This window comes from Leuciscus leuciscus (genome assembly GCF_965113295.1).
Source record: "Leuciscus leuciscus genome assembly, chromosome: 12".
Lineage (NCBI taxonomy): Eukaryota > Metazoa > Chordata > Actinopteri > Cypriniformes > Leuciscidae > Leuciscus > Leuciscus leuciscus.
The window spans coordinates 22284536-22302809 of NC_138736.1; the positions used below are offsets into that span (position 1 = coordinate 22284536).

An 18274-nucleotide genomic window follows, 5' to 3' on the forward strand; every position below is an offset into this window, starting at 1 on the left:
TGCTAATAGGGGCTAATAGCTAATAAGTCTTGAAACAGGTTTGTGTTGCCTAACTTTGATGGCACGTATCTTCAGGAAATGTATGAAAAACAGTAGCCTAAATACATTATTAAATACTGTAAATATTCCATTAGTCCTTTAATACATTATCAGCACTAATAATATAATAAAATTCAATATGTATATCCCACATGGTGCAGTTAATATTACTAGGCTAACGTTACAGTAAATCCATGATAAATGATGGGAGATTGTAGACGGAAAAGCCTTCAGACTGTATCGTTGTGCAGAGTTTCTCCTGTTGGTCAGCGCTGTTTAATCTGGTTTAAATCACTGAGACAGTGTGTTCTTCGCTGAATTCAAGCACTTCTCACTGGATCTTGTGACCGAGACCGATCAGAGTAAACGCATCAGTTCTATTGAGCTCGCGCTGCGCTGCCGTTTGGACTTGGAGCCGAGCGGGTAAATGGTTCGTGTGGCGCGCGTTTCAAATGAGCGTTCCGCTTTTGGCGCATTTAACCTGTGCATTTAACATTATGCCGCCAGCGCATTTTCAGGGGGAAAAAGCAATGGTAGAACCAACGAATGAACGAGCATATCAATTTAAGACGTGGCTAAATTAAATTTATGACCTTGTATGGAAAATCCGGACGTTTTTATGACTTTTTATGGCCTAAAATTCTGATTATTAAATTTAAGACGTTTTATGACTTTTTATGACTCCGCGGAAACCCTGCACACACACACACACACACACCCCCATACCTTCTTCTTTTTGGTGAGTTTCTTGGAGGCATCGGCCTTCATAGCCTGTGTGACCTGTGGCTCTATCCTGCGACCAAAGGGAGAGGGCAGAGTTTCTTCCAGGTGCATCTTCTTCACTTTAGGTTTGCCCACCTTCCCTTTCACCAGCTTCGTGGCCTTCCCAGAGTTTACACTCTCCCTCTCCTGCCCCTCTATACGCTGGAAGAAAGATAAAACTCTCAAATACTTTATCACACACATCATGATTCAACCCAATCCTTAAGCTAACATCTATAAATGAGACTCACGTCCAGCTCCTCAATGAAGACGGCCAGATCTTCCCTCCACAGATCTTCTGAATTTTTCTTCTGGAGTTCATTCAGCTCTGCTTTCTATACAACAAATTAAAGAGCACACACTCAAAGTTAACAGCGAAGGTTTCAACCTGTTGCTGTTATTAGTCAAATGAATAGTTCACCCTACACCCGATTTTCAGTGAATAACAACATTTGGTCTTTTCCTCACACAAAGCTATTACATGACTTTAGAAGACCAGGAAAAGAAGTGGGCAATATACCAGTAAACCAGAAAAATTGTACAAATTTGCCAACCGGTATAAATATTGTATTATAGTTTCTATCTTTGTAATGCTCACTTGATGTTCCTGTTGCGTCATCACGAAAGTTTGCCCTTATATTGTTAAATCCTTATAACAAAATAAATAATGACAGAATTTACATTTTTGGGTGACTCCTTTAAAAAGAAAGCTCCAACATTTCTTCACACATGATATAACATTACAGTAACAAAGTTCAGTCATATTAAAGCAGCAGTAGGTAACTTTTGTAAAAAAAATTTTTTTACATATTTATTAAAACTGTCATTATGTCCTGACAGTACAATATGAGACCGATAATCCGTGAAAAAAATCAAGCTCCTTTGGCTCCTCCCAGTGGTCCTATTGCCATTTGCAGAAATACACCGCTCCCGGTAAGAAACAACCAATCAGAGCCAGGAGGAATGTCTTAGCAGTGTCAATCAAGCGTGTACGCGCTGATCACACCCCTCTCTTGCACAGCGCGTATCGTCCGTCGTTCAAAATCAAGATTGCCGGTGTGCCGCAGCTCTGCTAATGAGGGACAAACAACCAAAACTGCCAATTTCTCGAGTGGCACCAGCTCATACAACAAAGACAGGTAAACGGAAAAAGACCGATGACGATAAACAAGCCCGTCGGAGCCCATTGACTCAGTGTCAAAACTCTAGCCGCATAACATACAGATAAAATGTCACGCACTGTGCAAAACAAACCATTGAAACCTGCTTATTCACTGGCTTGTCATGTTGCTGAAATAATGTACTAGCAAACCTTATTTAGCATTACACATCGCTAGAATAATTGCTTACATACTGTAACGTTACCGTTATATTATCTTGCTAGCTATTTGAAAGAGTGCAACGTTATGAAGTAACATTACATGTATTCCAAAATACGTAATAATTTGAGGACCAAATTTGAAGTCAAAGTATGGGCAGGCCATAGTCAATATAAAGCATATTGTTGATGTTTCGTCCCTACCAGTGAATGTGCGATAACTGTTTATCCGTCATCGGTGGTCCTGTTTACTAGCCTGCGCGTTCACGGCAGGCTCCGTTGTGGTGGGGGAGGAGCTGTGGAGGGAGGGCTGTAGCGCAGCAGAGAGCAAGGGGGAGTGACCTGTAAGCTGTGCTTGTTCAAATTTTCAGGCTAAGTCAACGTTTTCTAAAAGTTCCCTACTGCAGCTTTAAGTGTATAAAAACTGATATAAATCATTGAATGTAACACTGATGACTGTAAGAGTGATACCTTCAGGTCTTTCTGCTTGAGGAGTTCCTCAACCTTCTCCTTGGTTAGACACCACAGAGGCATGTTCAGAATGTAGTTAAAATTTGGCCCAGAGGAGGAGCCAGAGTCCACTGAGATGTCACTGTCATTACCATCACCGTCCTCATCCTCCAAAATCTAAAAGCATCGTTATCCGACCAAACAAAGAGAAACAGTGAGATGTGAACAGTGAGTAAAAAGTTAAACTAAACTACAACAGTCTTCTTAAAACACTAGAACAGGGGTCAGTAATCGCTGGCACGTGAGCAAAAGAGGTGCATGTATTTAATGTAGATGAAGTACCTTGCAACTGCATACAGATCTATATTTTGAGGTAATAATTTATCATAGTAACACAGCTTGTTTAAATAAATTAGGAGCTATACATACTTTTAAAAGTGTGCCATATGCATAAGACGTTCAGCCAATGGTCCGTGGGTGTGACATCTTAAGCCCCCTTTCCACTGCACACGACATTGGCATACGATTGTCGCATTTCGCCCCCTAGTGTCAGTCGCACGGAACTTTGAAATTGGTCGTGAAGCAACCGTTACCCTCGGCTATTCACAATGGTCAAATTAATTAATATATGTTTTAAATGATGTATTAAATGATATTTAATGAATGTAATGCATGCATGAATATATCCACACAAAACAAATGACCCCCAATACATCTCAAATAAAAACACAGTCGATTTTATAGAGCTAATCTATATAAATATTGATTTATAATTGATTTATAAAAAATAAAAAAGTTAAATATTTTTCATAATTATTAATAACAGCCATTTTGCAGAAATCACGTTTACAGAATGACGTTAAAGTGTTAAAATATTGATAATTCTAGCTTCGCACTCATAGTTTTGATTAGAATACATCACATCCGGTCGACCGGTCGCATACGGTCTAGCCGCAGAAGTTCAGATATTTCAACGCATCCGAAGCTCAAATCAGATCTGAAATTTCCACATACGCATATGATCGGAACTCCCCGCAGCTCCCGTACGACTCTCCATTGGAAATGAACGACTTCCGGTCCGACGGCTGTCGTTTGTCGTGTTCAGTGGAAAGGCGGCTTTAGGCTGAGACTATGCGACTGCATGCACCGTACATGTACCGTTACACCCCAAGTGTGCATGTTTGACATTTGAGACTCTCCTTAAAGATTAAATATAAAGATTCTCGTTATGTGCGTGATGCAACCAGATTTCATAATCGGTTAGGATTTAAAAACTCCTGTAGTCTATGGTGTTTGTATTGAGTTCTGATTTTTTTAAAAGTAATTAATAATAAAAAGTAACATTAAAGTTGAAGTAATATTATGCATGTCTACAATTGTGAGTTTGTTCTTAAAATGTATGGGTCAGGCTCTGGGTTTATTTTAATGCATTAGCTATCCTCTAACAGATGCATATAAACACATAGCTGTATCTATCATCTATGTTTCCTCACATACCTTCTCCTGGGCTTTGTTCCAGGCAGCCACGGGGTCAGATTCATATCCTTTTTGCACCAGCATTCGGATCAAATCTCTTTTTGACTTGTTCTCTGGTAAAAAAAAATATATATATACAAACTATTAAAACACACTGAGAGTACATGACATTCATTTTTTATTGTTTAAAATTTTAATTTAAAGAGCGCTTCATTAATAAGCTTACCACTTACACTCAAGTCAAAATTCAAACTTACCAACCAAAAAGACAGGGAAAATATATATACTTCAGAAGAGAATGCAGGCCAAAAATGATCTTAAAATCTGACAAACATTGGATAAATATCTCACCGATTGATAGTTTTCCCTCAATCTTTTCAAGCACAAATCGTGCCTGGTTGGAGAGTTTGGCCGACTCAGCGCCCAGACTGCCCACCAGCCAGTCCTTCCTCAGTTTATAATAGTGCAAGCGCAGCTCAAAGAACTCCTTCAGGATATCCTGCACAGACTCATAGCGCTTCATACAGCCCATGTGATCGAACAGCACCTACAAACCAAGAAAGACCAAGAGAAAGAAGCATGAGGCAAAAAACAAATCATATGGCACACCATCAGTTACCCGTTTCACAATAGAACCCGGTAGTGTGCATAATGTGTAGGCGGTTAGTATTATCGTTTCACATTTTAGTTATCCTTAAAACAGTGTTAGATTACTTCGGTTTGAAAAACTCATGGAAAATAGTGTCAAGTTTATCTGTTGGTATTTGCTATACTGTAAAAAAAATTAAGTAAAATCAACTTGGATGTTTAAGTCATTTGAACTGAAATTACATTAAACTGATTTAAAAAAGTTTAATCTTGTATAACATAAAAAAGTTGAAAATTGTTTAACTTATTTTGTTGAGTTAAAGCAATGTAAAAATATATGTTGATCTTATTGATCATATAATTTTTTACAGTGTAGAATCCATGATACCATGTATCTTATCAAGATGTCCAAAAGACCTCCAGCCAAAAATATAGGCCCACAACATTAAAGATCCCGCGGTATATTTAACAGTGGACATGGGGTACTTTTCCTCCCTGTTTGCACCAAACCCAACTGGTGGTTTTGCTGCCAAAAAGCTCTCTTTATAGTTTCATCTGACCATAGAATCCAGTCCCTTTAGAAATTTAAGTCATGTCTGACAACTGAATATGCTGGAGTTTGTTTTTGGATGAGCGAGGATGATTTTTCTTGAAACCCTCACAAACAACATGTGGTGATGTAGATTTTCTTTTCTTTTTTGGGGGGCTTTCTGACCCCAAGACTCAACTAATCTCTGCAATTCTCCATCTGTGATCCTTGGAGAGTCTTTGGCCACTTAAACTCGCCATGCATTAAGACAATATAGACACACTTCCTCTTCCTGGCATATTCGTAACATCTTTAGTTGATTAGAACTTCTTAATTATTACCATGATGGTAGAAAGGGGAATTTTCAATGCTTTAGCTATTTTCTTACAGTCACATTCTATTTTGTGAAGCTCAACAATCTTTTGCTGCACATCAGAACTATATTCTTTTGTTTTACCCATTGTGATGGATGATTAAGGGAATTTGGCCTTTGTGTTTCCTCATATTTAAACTCCTGTGAAACAAGAAGTCATAGCTAGACAATTTCATGTTCCTAGTCACCCTGGTGTGCTAAAAATGTAAATATGAATGGGAATATACTGTACAGTCAAACCAAAAATTAATCAGACACCAGATACATATTTGTTATATATTTATACTAGTGGGTGCAGGACACTATAGTTAATTTATGTAAGTGAGGATAGCAAAATAAAGTAAACTGTGACATTTTATACCCAAAAATTCTTCATACAGTGGACCACCAGTAAAATTTATACAAATCTGGGACCAAAAATTATTCAGACACTTTGAACTGACCATGTTTTGCTTAAAGGGCACCTATTATGACTCTTTTCACAAGATGTAAAATAAGTCTCTGATGTCCCCAGAGTGTGTATGTTAAGTTTTAGCTCAAAATACCCAACAGATAATTTTTTACAGCATGTTTAAATTGTAATTTTTTGGGGCTCAGAAAAATGCGCTGTTTTAGTGTGTATCCCTTTAAATGCAAATTAATTGCTGCTGCCGGCCCAGGGGGCAGAGCCTCACGAGCTTGCGCTCAGAGCCAGGACAAACTCATCTGATGATATCAGAACAGAAACTCTCAGTTGCGGTGTTCATTTCGACTCGGAGTCGGACAATAATGCCCACAGAGCCAGAGAATATATGCTGTATGGAGATAGAACAGGTATAGTTTAGTTTAATTATGGTTATAATTTACTTGTCATCTGCTTTTATCCACTATTAATACAAGCCTGCTGTAGCAGACCTCGTCCGAATGATGACCAAAATATGCTGAGGAGTTCAGTAAAGTTTATTGTACCTCACACAAAAGATGAGCGTTAGTTTTACTCCAGAGAATCACTGTAAGAGCTGAGTAAACACAGTATAAGAAGTGAGCATTAAAGTCTTATCCATAAACTCTCTCTCTCTCTCCCTTTCATGATCAACAACATAGACAGCGAAGTACACAAAACACTCGTTACAACTAACAGTAAACAAATATAAACACACCTTTTCAGTGGGTGCTAAATAAACTGGTAAACCTTATATCCGTAAAATGACTCGATGAGCTGTCATAAAGAGCGCGCTCTCACTTTAATTTCTGCCGTGATCAGTAACGTTAGGACTGTCGCACTGAAGACCGTAAGCTGGATCACAAACAGTACAGATCCATCCTTGAGTAACAACAAGAGTAAATGAAGACTGCTATGTTCATTCTTACATCCAACAACAACACACCTCAATCGCTTAGGAGACATTCTTGTCTACAGCTGCTCAAGAGTCGAAACAATGGCGGACTCTGTTTCCCGCTCCCTCAGGGCGGGTCTATGCTCAAACTGCAGTGTCAATCAACAGTCGTGGGTGGGGCCTGTGCAATTCTACGTCACATTGCATAGAATCTTAGAACAGCTCATTCTGAGAAAGTGCTTATGATTTATTGAGATTGTAAAAAAAACACTGGGTGGATTTTTATCATTCTAGGGTGGTTTTGCTCACACACTGCCAACACACATTTATGTTCAAACACCATGTAAAAGTGAATTTTGCATAATAGGTGCCCTTTAAGTTTTTTTTCTTTGATTGCTAATGCAACCTTTTTACACTACAGACTACACAAAATTAAGCATTGCTTGGTAATTGGTTGACCTACATTGGTATTACCTAATTGTGTCCTTAAATTTAAAGTTCTTGTCATATTTTATTACCATTTTCGAAACTATAGCGAATAAACTGATAATGTGAGAAATGTTGAAGGTGTCTGAATAAATGTTGTTTTGACTGTACTTCAGAGATATTTTACTACTTTATATATTACTTTTTATTTCATAATGTGATTTTCCCCCCACTTTCAATTGTTTTACTTCAATGAAAGGTTCGATTTTTTACACACACACACACACACACACACACACACACACACACACACACACACACACACACACACACACACACACACACACACACACACACCTACCTTATATTATTATTATTATTAGTTTAATGGCACAGATATTTGAAGGTAACAGGGGTATCAGACCCTTGAGTACAGAAATCTGTTACTGCAATAATGCAAGTATGCAAGTATGTATGACAGGACCATACACAGCCATCCGACAAAGCAGTGAAACCTGTGTACCAGCGTAGAGTATGTTTCTGACTTAATAATTAATCAAGGTGTGAAACTGTTAGCTCAATTCAAGAGCTTCAGGAGGGAAGGTTCATACCATGGAATTGCAGGTGAGGGACGACTGCAATTTGAAGACCTTGTGAAGGCCGGCCGCCTCTGCCTGTGCCAGCTTCTCCTCTGTCATGCGCACCACGAACTTCACTGTGGTGTCAGTGTGGTATTCCTTATAGTCGTTGATCAGAGGAGGAGTTTTATCTGTTCCTTGGAGCATGGGCTCAAGAACCGACTCCTTATACGCCTGAGAGAGAGAGAGAAAAAAAAAAAAGATGTAATTTTTTGGCATCACTACTAGCACACGGTATTCCAAATAGATCGTATGTCATAAAATCGAGACTTCTACCAGTAACCTTACCTGAGTCCAGGTGCGAACAGGAAGTTCAATAATCTCAATGGTATTTTTGTCCAGGACGGACACTTCTCCACTGACCAAATATTGGTTCTGTCCCAGCTCATGAATGATACCTTTAAAGTTCTTGTAGCTGGGCAGCTAAGAAAAGCATAAAGAGAGGCACAGAATGAGTAATCTTAAAGGGATGGTTTGGAGTCATTTCAATTTAGGGTCCTTTGTACCATGACCTCAAGCCAAACACCCCCCCCAAAATTATAGTGTATACTGTGATGTAAGTTTCAGCAATAATCATTATATGAAAATTTGATGCAGTCACATTCCTATTAAACATGCATCAGTAAAAGAGTGAGGATAAGGTGTTACCATGGGTAGAGGGTCCTGGTGGTTGAGCATACGGCTGATGTTGTTGACAATCTCTCGCGGGTCATAGTTGGGGATCTTGCATGCCCAGCCAGTCCCGATACCCTCAGCTCCGTTTACCAGTACCAAGGGAATTATGGGTATGTACCACTCTGGCTCCACCTTCTGGTTGTCATCATACAAAAATTTCAGCAGGCTGGAGTCCACGGCTGGAAACAGCAGTTTGGCCAATGGACTGTGTGAAAAGAGAAAAACTGATTTTTAGTAAAATTTTGGTGTATTTGAATATATAGAGTTATTAACCAAAATATGTCAAACTATATGATAGTAGGATGAATGAATGAAATGAAACATAGCAAAGGGCTGCCAAAACTAATCAATCAAATAAAATTGATAATAACTGTAGGATTATCCGTGAACAGTCCATTTCATTCACACAACCCAACACCGCATTCCACACTTCGGAAAGATTCCCCATCGAACCATTTGTAAGTCATAAAACACAGTCATGGTGCCGAGATGGCTAAAGGAGATGTCACCCCCCCTTTCCCTTTTTGTGCCTGTCTAATCTCATACCAGCGATGCCAGGACAGCAGGAAAATATTTCTCTTTGTTCCCCAAACTTAAGACCAAATGGCCAAGAAACCCTGTGGTGACCCCAATGCATCAATCCACAGCCATATCAGGAAACGAAGGATGCTAAGGCATTCCCATGGCCCAGAATCACCACAAACCTTAAACCAGGGGACACCTCCTTTCTGCAGCCATAAATTCCAGAGACTTTTGTCTCCAAAACCAATAGACTGAAATTAACCCACTTGTGGTTTAATACAAACAACGGTCTCAAAATTGCTTCCAATAAGCTGAATTGATCACCAGTATTTACCTCACATATATCACAGAAGTATCATGTATGTTTTATATAACCTGTGGAGTTCTTTCTGTGTGTTTCTGTCTGTTTATTACAGCCTATTCGTAGGGTTTTCTACCTCAGTTATAGGAACTAATCACCAGAAGTGATTAGTACAACTTCCGGGGCGCGGCACGGCTGCTGACCCAGTGCTTCTCCGTTCGTTTGTTTGTTTTGTGAATTTTTGGCGTTAATCGTGTGTCAATTTATGTTTTGTTAAGGTCTTTGAGTCAATCAACATGGAAATGGATTACTTGCATGCAGTGGTGATTTAATTTATTCTATATGCTGTCATAAGAGAGAACTTTGCCCTAGCCGGGAACAATGGGGGAGGTGAACACCAGATACGAACGTCGCCAGTGATTACATACTTGAGGGATTTTCTTCTTGCCCTACGGAGTGAAGCTGTGCCTGTGGACTTAAGTCATGTATCATCAACCCCTCATGGAAAAGCCCAGGGTAGGAAAAGGAAGAAAAGAGGCTCGAGGGGGGGCGTTCGTAACAGGTTGAGAAGGCGAGGAAACAGACACCCGCTTCCCATCATAACTTTGTCAAACGTCAGATCCTTAAATAATAAACTGGATGAGATCACAACACGCCTCCAGTTTGATGAGGATTTTAGGAGGAGTAATTTGCTCTGTTTCACAGAGACGTGGCTTCATGAGGACAGCACATGCATTGACATGGAGGGATTTACAGTTATAAGAGCAGATCGTGATAAGGTGTCATCTCAAAAATCCATCGGGGGAGGACTCTGCATGTTTATTGACAGCGCTTGGGCCTCACAATTTAAAGTGCTCAAGAGAGTGTGCACTAGAGACTATGAACTGCTGTCTGTATCTATCAGTCAGTTTTACCTTCCGCGGGAGTTCGGGCAAATCACCATTATCCTTGTCTATGTTCCAGGGCCTAATAATAAAGAAGCTGCGGAAATGATAACTGACAGCTTCAATGCTGCTCTCTCCCGATCGGCAGATCAGCCGGTTTTTATTTTGGGGGATTTCAACACATGTCAGCTGTCACCTCATCTACCCACTCTGCAGCAGTATGTCACCACGCCCACTCGCTCCACTCGCATACTGGACCAATGCTTCGGTAACATCCCAGACGCATATAAGGCAGTGAGTCGCCCTCCTCTTGGTAAGTCAGATCACAACGTCATTCATCTCCTTCCAACATACAGACAGAAAGTCAGGCGTGAAAAACCACTCCTGAAAACTGTACGTCAATGGACTGAGGATGGGGAGGAGGAGCTCAGAGATTGTTTGGACTCTACGGATTGGCGCATGTTTTTTGACGCATGCTCTGATCATCACGAATTGACAGACACAATCACATGCTATATCAAGTTCTGTGAAGAAACTGTAATCAGCTCTAAGATAGTTCAGGTGTTTAGTAATAACAAGCCATGGCTCTCAAAGGATCTTAAAACGTGTCTGAATGAGAAAAGGGCTGCATTTTTGAGAGGAGAAAATGAGGTAGTAAAGGAGAAAGAGAAGGAATTTAAGCGTAAGGTTCTTACAGCAAAAATAGATTTTAAGAATAAGGTTGAACAAAGATTCTGTACAGGCAATGCAAAACAAGCATGGGAGGGATTAAACACAATAATGGGTAGGGAAGGAAAAAAACAAAGTTTAAACGTGGCAGATTGTGGTAAATTTGTTAATGATTTAAACATCTTCTATGGAAGATATGATGTGAGAGACCCAAAAATGGGCTGTAGTATTACCTGTGATCAGATTGGTAGTTATGACATACAGCTTTCTGAAGAAGAAGTAGCCATGTGTCTTTCAAAAATTAGACCAAACAAAGCCCCTGGGCCTGATGGCCTCCAAGGAAGGGTGTTAAAGGTATGCTCTCAACAGCTTAAAGGGGTTCTCACTCAGCTGTTTCAAATTTAGCTGAATTGTGGTGTTTTTCCAAATTCATGGAAGAAATACACAATAATACCTGTGCCTAAAGTCTCTAAGGCTATAGCCCTTGGAGACTTTAGACCAGTGGCACTCACTCCACTCTTAGCCAAGTGTATGGAGAGAGTGGTCAGCACCCATCTTATATCTTCTGTTGGGAATCAACTTGACCCCCTTCAATTTGCCTATAGGTCACACAGGGGCACAGAGGACGCAACTCTTACTCTTGTAAATCAAATAGCTAAACATTTGCAACAACCAAAATCACTTGCTCGGGTTCTTTTTATTGATTTTACTTCTGCTTTTAATACTATGCAAATTGACATTCTTTTAGAACAACTTCATAGGATGAATGTGAATGGTGGGCTCATTCACTGGATTAGAAGTTTCTTATCTGACCGTCCTCAGAGTGTCTTAATGAATGGGGTCTACTCAGATGAGCTTGTTGTAAATACTGGAGCACCACAAGGCTGTGTGTTGTCACCTCTGTTGTTTTCAATTTATATAAATGATATGACTGTGCACAGCACCAATGATAGTTTACTTAAATATGCTGATGACATGGCCTTGGTAGGACTTCTCACAGAAAATAATGCAGCACATGAGGAAGCTTACTTTAGCCAAGTCACCTTACTGCAGGACTGGTGTCAGACTGTTAAATTAGAAATTAACGTGACTAAAACAAAAGAACTTATAATACAAACGAAACCAAGAGGGGCCAGAAACATCAACCCTGTTGTACTTAACAGCCGGCCTGTGGAAGTAGTTGAAAATTGTAAGTACTTGGGTACAATCATTGATCGCACTTTAAGTTTTAATGTTAACTCAGAGAGTATTTTTAAGAGAGCTAACCAGCGATTGTTTTTAATTAGAAAACTGAGGAGTTTCAGGGTCAGTCAACACATTCTTGAGATGGCATATAGGGGCCTTGTAGAAAGTATTTTACAGTTTAATATAACAGCTTGGGTATGGCAACCTGAATGTGAAAGATAAAAACAAGCTTTTCAAAATTGTTAATATGATAGGGAAGGTGATTGGCAAGTCACAAATGCAGCTTGGGGATGTATTTGATAAGGCGGTACTCAGGAAGGCCCGACAGATATCAACAGACACCCTACACCCACTAAACTCAGAGTTTGAATTGCTTCCATCTGACCGTAGATTCAGGGTCCCAAGGGCGAGCCGGAACATCTATAAGAGATATTTTATTCCCCATGCCATACAGGAACTTAATCTAAACTGAAATCGTTTTTAAAAATGTGTTTATTGTAGGTCGAAACCTACCTTATTTCAATCGGCTGCGCTGCTTTCCATTTTCTGTTGTTGTATGTTGATGGTGGTAGTATCGTACTCTTAACTGTGTGTATTTTAATGTAAGTTTAAATGTGGTGTCACTGATGTATTTCTGTTCGGAGAAGTTGAAGACAAATTTCCGCTAAGGTGGACAATAAAGTCTAATGAATGAATGAATGAAGTTGCCTCATACATGTGTATCCTCTGTATTACATGCTTTATATTACCCAAGTTAATTTTGTGTGTTAAACACTTATCACAGCTAAATCCTTATTTACTTCCACCTCAACTATGGGAAATATATGTATTTTGGGACCTACTTGATGGGTAAATGATTTCTAGAATTTTGATATAAAGTAGATGTGTGTAGGATGCACCATATTTAAACTATTAAGTTGGCTTATTAAAGCGTTGAACTAAACTCTCAGGAGTCTGGGCACCCGCGATCACGTGGACATTACGCTAATTACATGTAAGAACCGAGGAACGGGGCGTAGGTCCCGCCCAAGACAATATCTGATTGGCTGTCGCACTCGGAAGGACGGGTCGGATGGACATGCTTATAACCCAATGACAAGCAGCTATGCGTTGCTTTTTGCCTTGCTTTTGCAGTGACTTTTGTTCTTGCGTATGTTTGTGCTGACCTTTCCGTCGTCCAGCGTGTACGCTTACAGACTCTTCAAACCACCAAGAGCTCACTCAAAACTCATCAACTCTTCCGTAAGATCCTTCGTTGAACTTCGTCAAAGAAAACTCTCTCAGAGTCGCTCCAGCAGCTCCTCCAGACTCAGAGGAAACTCCGTTGCATAGCAACCCGCAATCCAGGAAATCCCGCGAACGAAGCGCCACCCGGCAAAGCCTGTCGCTACTCGATCCGTACCGGTAACACACGATCTGTACTGCGCATGTGCGAGAACAAAGTTTTTCTGCCACTTCCTGTCATAGTCAATGTTTTTACGACAACGTCACTATTCACTACTCGATCCGTACTTTACTGTCACGATTTGTACTGTACTGTCCTGCATGTGCGAAAAAAACATGGATTTTTTTGCATTTTATGTGAAAGTTCAAGAATTTCTCTTAAAAGGAGAAATGCCTGACAATCACGAAGAGCGTCGGAAAGTGAAACGGTCGTCTGCGAATTTTATCATCAAAGGTAACTATGACAAGGCTTAGACTAATAAGACTAACGTTATATATCGTAATACAAAAATGCAACAATACGTATCGTGGATAGTGACAATAATATGTATCGTGGATAGTTCACCCAAAATAAAAATTACTGTGTGAGGAATAAAATTGATGTTTTCAGAGTTTTTGTGTAAGTACTACATTAAACTACTATATAATGTTGATTATAATGTATAATAATGCAATGGGGAATATTTGTGGGTCCTGATAATGCCAAACATCTTATGTTACCAGAATGTTAAAAATATTCGTCCAAAATAATTCAGCATTTTCAGCGTCAGAATCATGAATATTTTTATTCTGGTGGCACCATAATATCGTATCGTGAGTTCAGTATCGTGATATGTATCAAATCGTGAAATGAGGGTATCGTTACACCCAGCTTTTATAAACATGCCTTAGAAAAATAAACATTACTGGTGTGTATCTTGAGACAAAAAATGGCACTGACATATTTTAAGATGTATCAGTCACGGTGTTGCTTTCAGTTAAAATAGCTCAAATATGCATTTTACTCTCTTGGCCTTGTCTGTGTGAAACCGGGGGTATAAGAACCGGAAGATTGTATAATGAAAAATAGTTGACTGACCGGTACAACCTCATGTGCTAAATGGACAAATTTGTTTAAAATATCAAGTTATTTTAACTGTACTTTTTCAGCTCCCATATCTGGGTATTAATATGTGACTTTAATGTAGTTAAACCTGTCAGATATCAGATAGTAATATGATATTTTTCTATTTACTTTGAACTTCAACTCTTTCAGACGTTTTCTTTTTTCCTTTTAAAACAGACGACAGACTCCTCTACATCGGCCCCAGTATGCTGTACATCCGGCTAGTTGTCCTGTCAGAGGAAAAGAAGAGGTCTGTTCTCACGGAGTGCCACAATAACCCTGGGACTGGCAATCATAGTGGTGTCAGAGGAACTCAAAACCGGGTTATTGCTGGCTACTATTGGTCTACAATTATCCAGGATGTGAAAGAATGGGTAATTTTACATACTTAATGGGTATCTTATATCTATTCTTAAGAATGTGTCTACTTTTGCCACCTTTGATTGTTAGATACCTCCTTGATTTAAAGGGATACTTTACCGTTTTTTCATATTAAACTATGTTATTCCCTTAACTAAGACGAGTTGATACATACCTCTCTCGTCTCAGTGCGTGCACTAAATCCCTCTGTCTTGCGGCGAAACTTTGTTAGCCCAGTTCATTTAATATGGGCCAAGCAGAGAAGCTACCAAACACCTCCACGTTTTCCCTATTTAAATACAGTTACTCGCGAAGTGTAACTCGACCTAGGACGGTGACAAAACAAAACGTTGCGCTTTTCTAAGCGTGTAAAATGGATAACTATTTTGTATGGCGGAATACCATAGCAAGTGCTTGTAAGCACTTCGACTTGGCGCAGTAATATCTTCACTAGAGGGAGCGGGGGCCGGTGAGAGGATTTTTCACGAGTGAAGATATTACTGCGCCAAGTCGAAGTGCTTACAAGCACTTGCTATGGTATTCCGCCATACAAAATAGTTATCCATTTTACACGCTTAGAAAAGCGCAACGTTTTGTTTTGTGTCACCGTTCTAGGTCGAGTTACACTTCGCGAGTAACTGTATTTAAATAGGGAAAACGTGGAGGTGTTTGGTAGCTTCTCTGCTTGGCCCATATTAAATGAACTGGGCTAACAAAGTTTCGCCGCAAGACAGAGGGATTTAGTGCACGCACTGAGACGAGAGAGGTATGTATCAACTCGTCTTAGTTAAGGGAATAACATAGTTTAATATGAAAAAACGGTAAAGTATCCCTTTAAAAGTTATATTTGAAGTGGATCAAAAAAGTTAATCAAAGTTGTCCTAAGACAAGAACGGGTATTGTTCAAAAGTTTGCTATCTTTTGCTAAATGTTTTGCTATCATATACTCGTCAACCAAGAAATAACTCTTTTGGGAACAGGCACAGAAGTTTATGATTATTGATTATTGAATAATATTTTGTTCCAAAACTATTAGGAAAACGTGAGGTCCAAGGATCTCATACTATTTCCAGCTTGGAGCAGCCAGCTGGATGAAGCGGATCACTATCTGCTCTGTGTTGAGTTTCTTTTCTATAATCTTTCTAGCTGTAACATTTTAAATTCAACAGGTAGGGTTAAGTGAGTTCTATTTTCATGGATATTAACAAAATACCCATTTGCAGGTTATGTTGGTAGCTAAAAGGGAGATACTTTTCCTTGATTCTCTTCGTCCTGATGGTTTTGGAGACTTACAGAACCATATTTAGGTTGAGAGAGACAAAAGATAATTAATTTACTAGCCTTGTTCCAGGCATGTTATTTGGTTACAATTTCGTTCACATAAAAGCCTCGTTATCAGCATACATAACTGATCATTTAATTACATATTATGTATTTTGTGTTTTCTTTGGAATGCCAGGCACATTGCAAGCTCCATTGACCCAGGATCCTGGACTGAAAAAACAGGAAGAAACCTTGGGGTATGTTTTAAAGGATGGAATTGTGTAAAACTAATTTAAGTATGCATGTATAAATGTTTAAACAAGCTAGCAGTTGTTTTTAAAATGACTTTGGATAGACTTTCCCTTTTACAGGTTTCTCTTCAACAGTGTTCAGAGAATTCCTGTGCTGTTTACATGCTGATGGTAAGAATAATTCATTTGTCAGAGCTGTTAGATAATAAAATCAAAGTCTTACAGTGTTATTTGTATTTCACAGTATGCTCTCAGTACCTGTACTTCCTGTCCATTAATATTCACAGAGGTAAGCTGGATTTTCACACAAGTATCCAATCAAACTCATATGTATCAAATATTATTTTTTTATTTTTGTGTGTGTTTTTAGGAGCAGGTGCCATTGATTCACCAGTGGTGGTGCGATGGATTGAGGGAGGGAGAGCGTGTGTGTGAGAGCGAGCGAGTGAGAGCGTGTGTGTGTGTGTGTGTGTGTGTGTGTGTGTGTGTGTGTGTGTGTGTGTGTGTGTGTGAGAGCGAGCGAGTGAGAGCGTGTGTGCGTGTGTGTGTGTGTGTGTGTGTGTGTGTGTGTGTGTGTGTGTGTGTGTGTGTGTGTGTGTGTGTGTGTGTGTGTGTGTGTGTGAGAGAGTGAGCGAGGGATGGAGGAGAGATGGAGGGATGGAGGAGAGGGAGGGATTGAGGAGGAAGAAAGGAGGGAGGAATGGATATAGAAGGAAGGAGGGAGGGAGGGATGGATATAGATGTAGGGATAGATGGATATAGATGTAGGGATAGATAGATAGATAGATAGATAGATAGATAGATAGATAGATAGATAGATAGATAGATAGATAGATAGATAGATAGATAGATAGATAGATAGATAGATAGATAGATAGATAGATAGATAGAGGGAGAGATAGATAGATAGATGGAGGGAGAGATAGATAGATAGATGGAGGGAGAGATAGATGGAGGGGTAGATGGATGGATGATGGATGGATAGATGGAGGTAGATAGATGGAGGGAGAGATAGATGGGGGGTAGATAGATAGATGGAGAGATAGATGGATGGAGGGATGGATGATAGATAGATGGATGGAGGTAGGTATGGATGAATTCATTTATTAATAAATAAATAAATTATTTTATCCTGTGTTTTTTTGTGTTTTCTTGAGTGCAGACATTTGTTAAAGTATGCTGAAATAAGTAGAACAAACCTTTACCAAATGAAATATTACATGTAGTAATATTGTAAATATTACAATATATTACAGTATTACTTCTGCAGAGGAGGCTGATCGCACACTCCAACCATTATAATGCCCACACTTAATGCACATCTGTATTTCCCATACATAAACGATTTAATTCTCCATTTATTTAATTGAATCAATTTAATGTAGCCTTGATGTTTATATATAAATATTTATTTATTTATTTATTTATTTATGTATGTTAAGATAATCACTAGTAAATAACTATTTCCGATACGGATCGTTTTTTTGTTGTTGTTTTTTTAGATGTAAAATTTACAACAATAACTGGCTTCTACAGAATTGACAAAAATATGAGTGTTAACAGGAAACGGAGCACGTAAAATAACACACAACTTTAGGGAGAAGAAAATAAATTAAAGTTAAAATAAAATAAAATAAACAATAAATAAAATGACAAAGGATAAATAAAAGTCAGTTAAGGGGCTTCAGTTACGATACGGATCGTGTAGTGTCGAACAACAACTGCCGTAAATGGTTTCGACATCAGACAGGAAGCAGACGCGTTCTCGCACATGCGCAGTACAGATCGTGTTTCCGGTACGGATCGAGTAGCAACAAAGCCAACCAACCACTCACCATTGAGTGCTGTCCCTCAGAACGCATCATCGACTGACTGCCAGCCAATCAGCGCCGAAGAGATTCCCTCCAGCAACTTCGTCAC

General features: G+C 39.3%; 1 protein-coding gene across 2 annotated transcripts in view; it reads right to left on the minus strand.

The window, feature by feature from the left end:
• Positions 1–18274, minus strand: part of top2b (DNA topoisomerase II beta) — a 65544-nt gene that overhangs the window by 11650 nt on the left and 35620 nt on the right. For both annotated transcript variants that reach the window (XM_082186688.1, XM_082186687.1), the window contains exons 21-28: positions 8564–8795; positions 8204–8338; positions 7889–8089; positions 4397–4592; positions 4067–4158; positions 2591–2746; positions 1053–1136; positions 766–963 (exon numbers count right to left, since the gene is read on the minus strand). In XM_082186688.1, the coding sequence (XP_082042814.1) occupies positions 766–963; positions 1053–1136; positions 2591–2746; positions 4067–4158; positions 4397–4592; positions 7889–8089; positions 8204–8338; positions 8564–8795 (1294 nt within the window). The remainder of the gene's footprint in view (positions 1–765; positions 964–1052; positions 1137–2590; positions 2747–4066; positions 4159–4396; positions 4593–7888; positions 8090–8203; positions 8339–8563; positions 8796–18274) is intronic.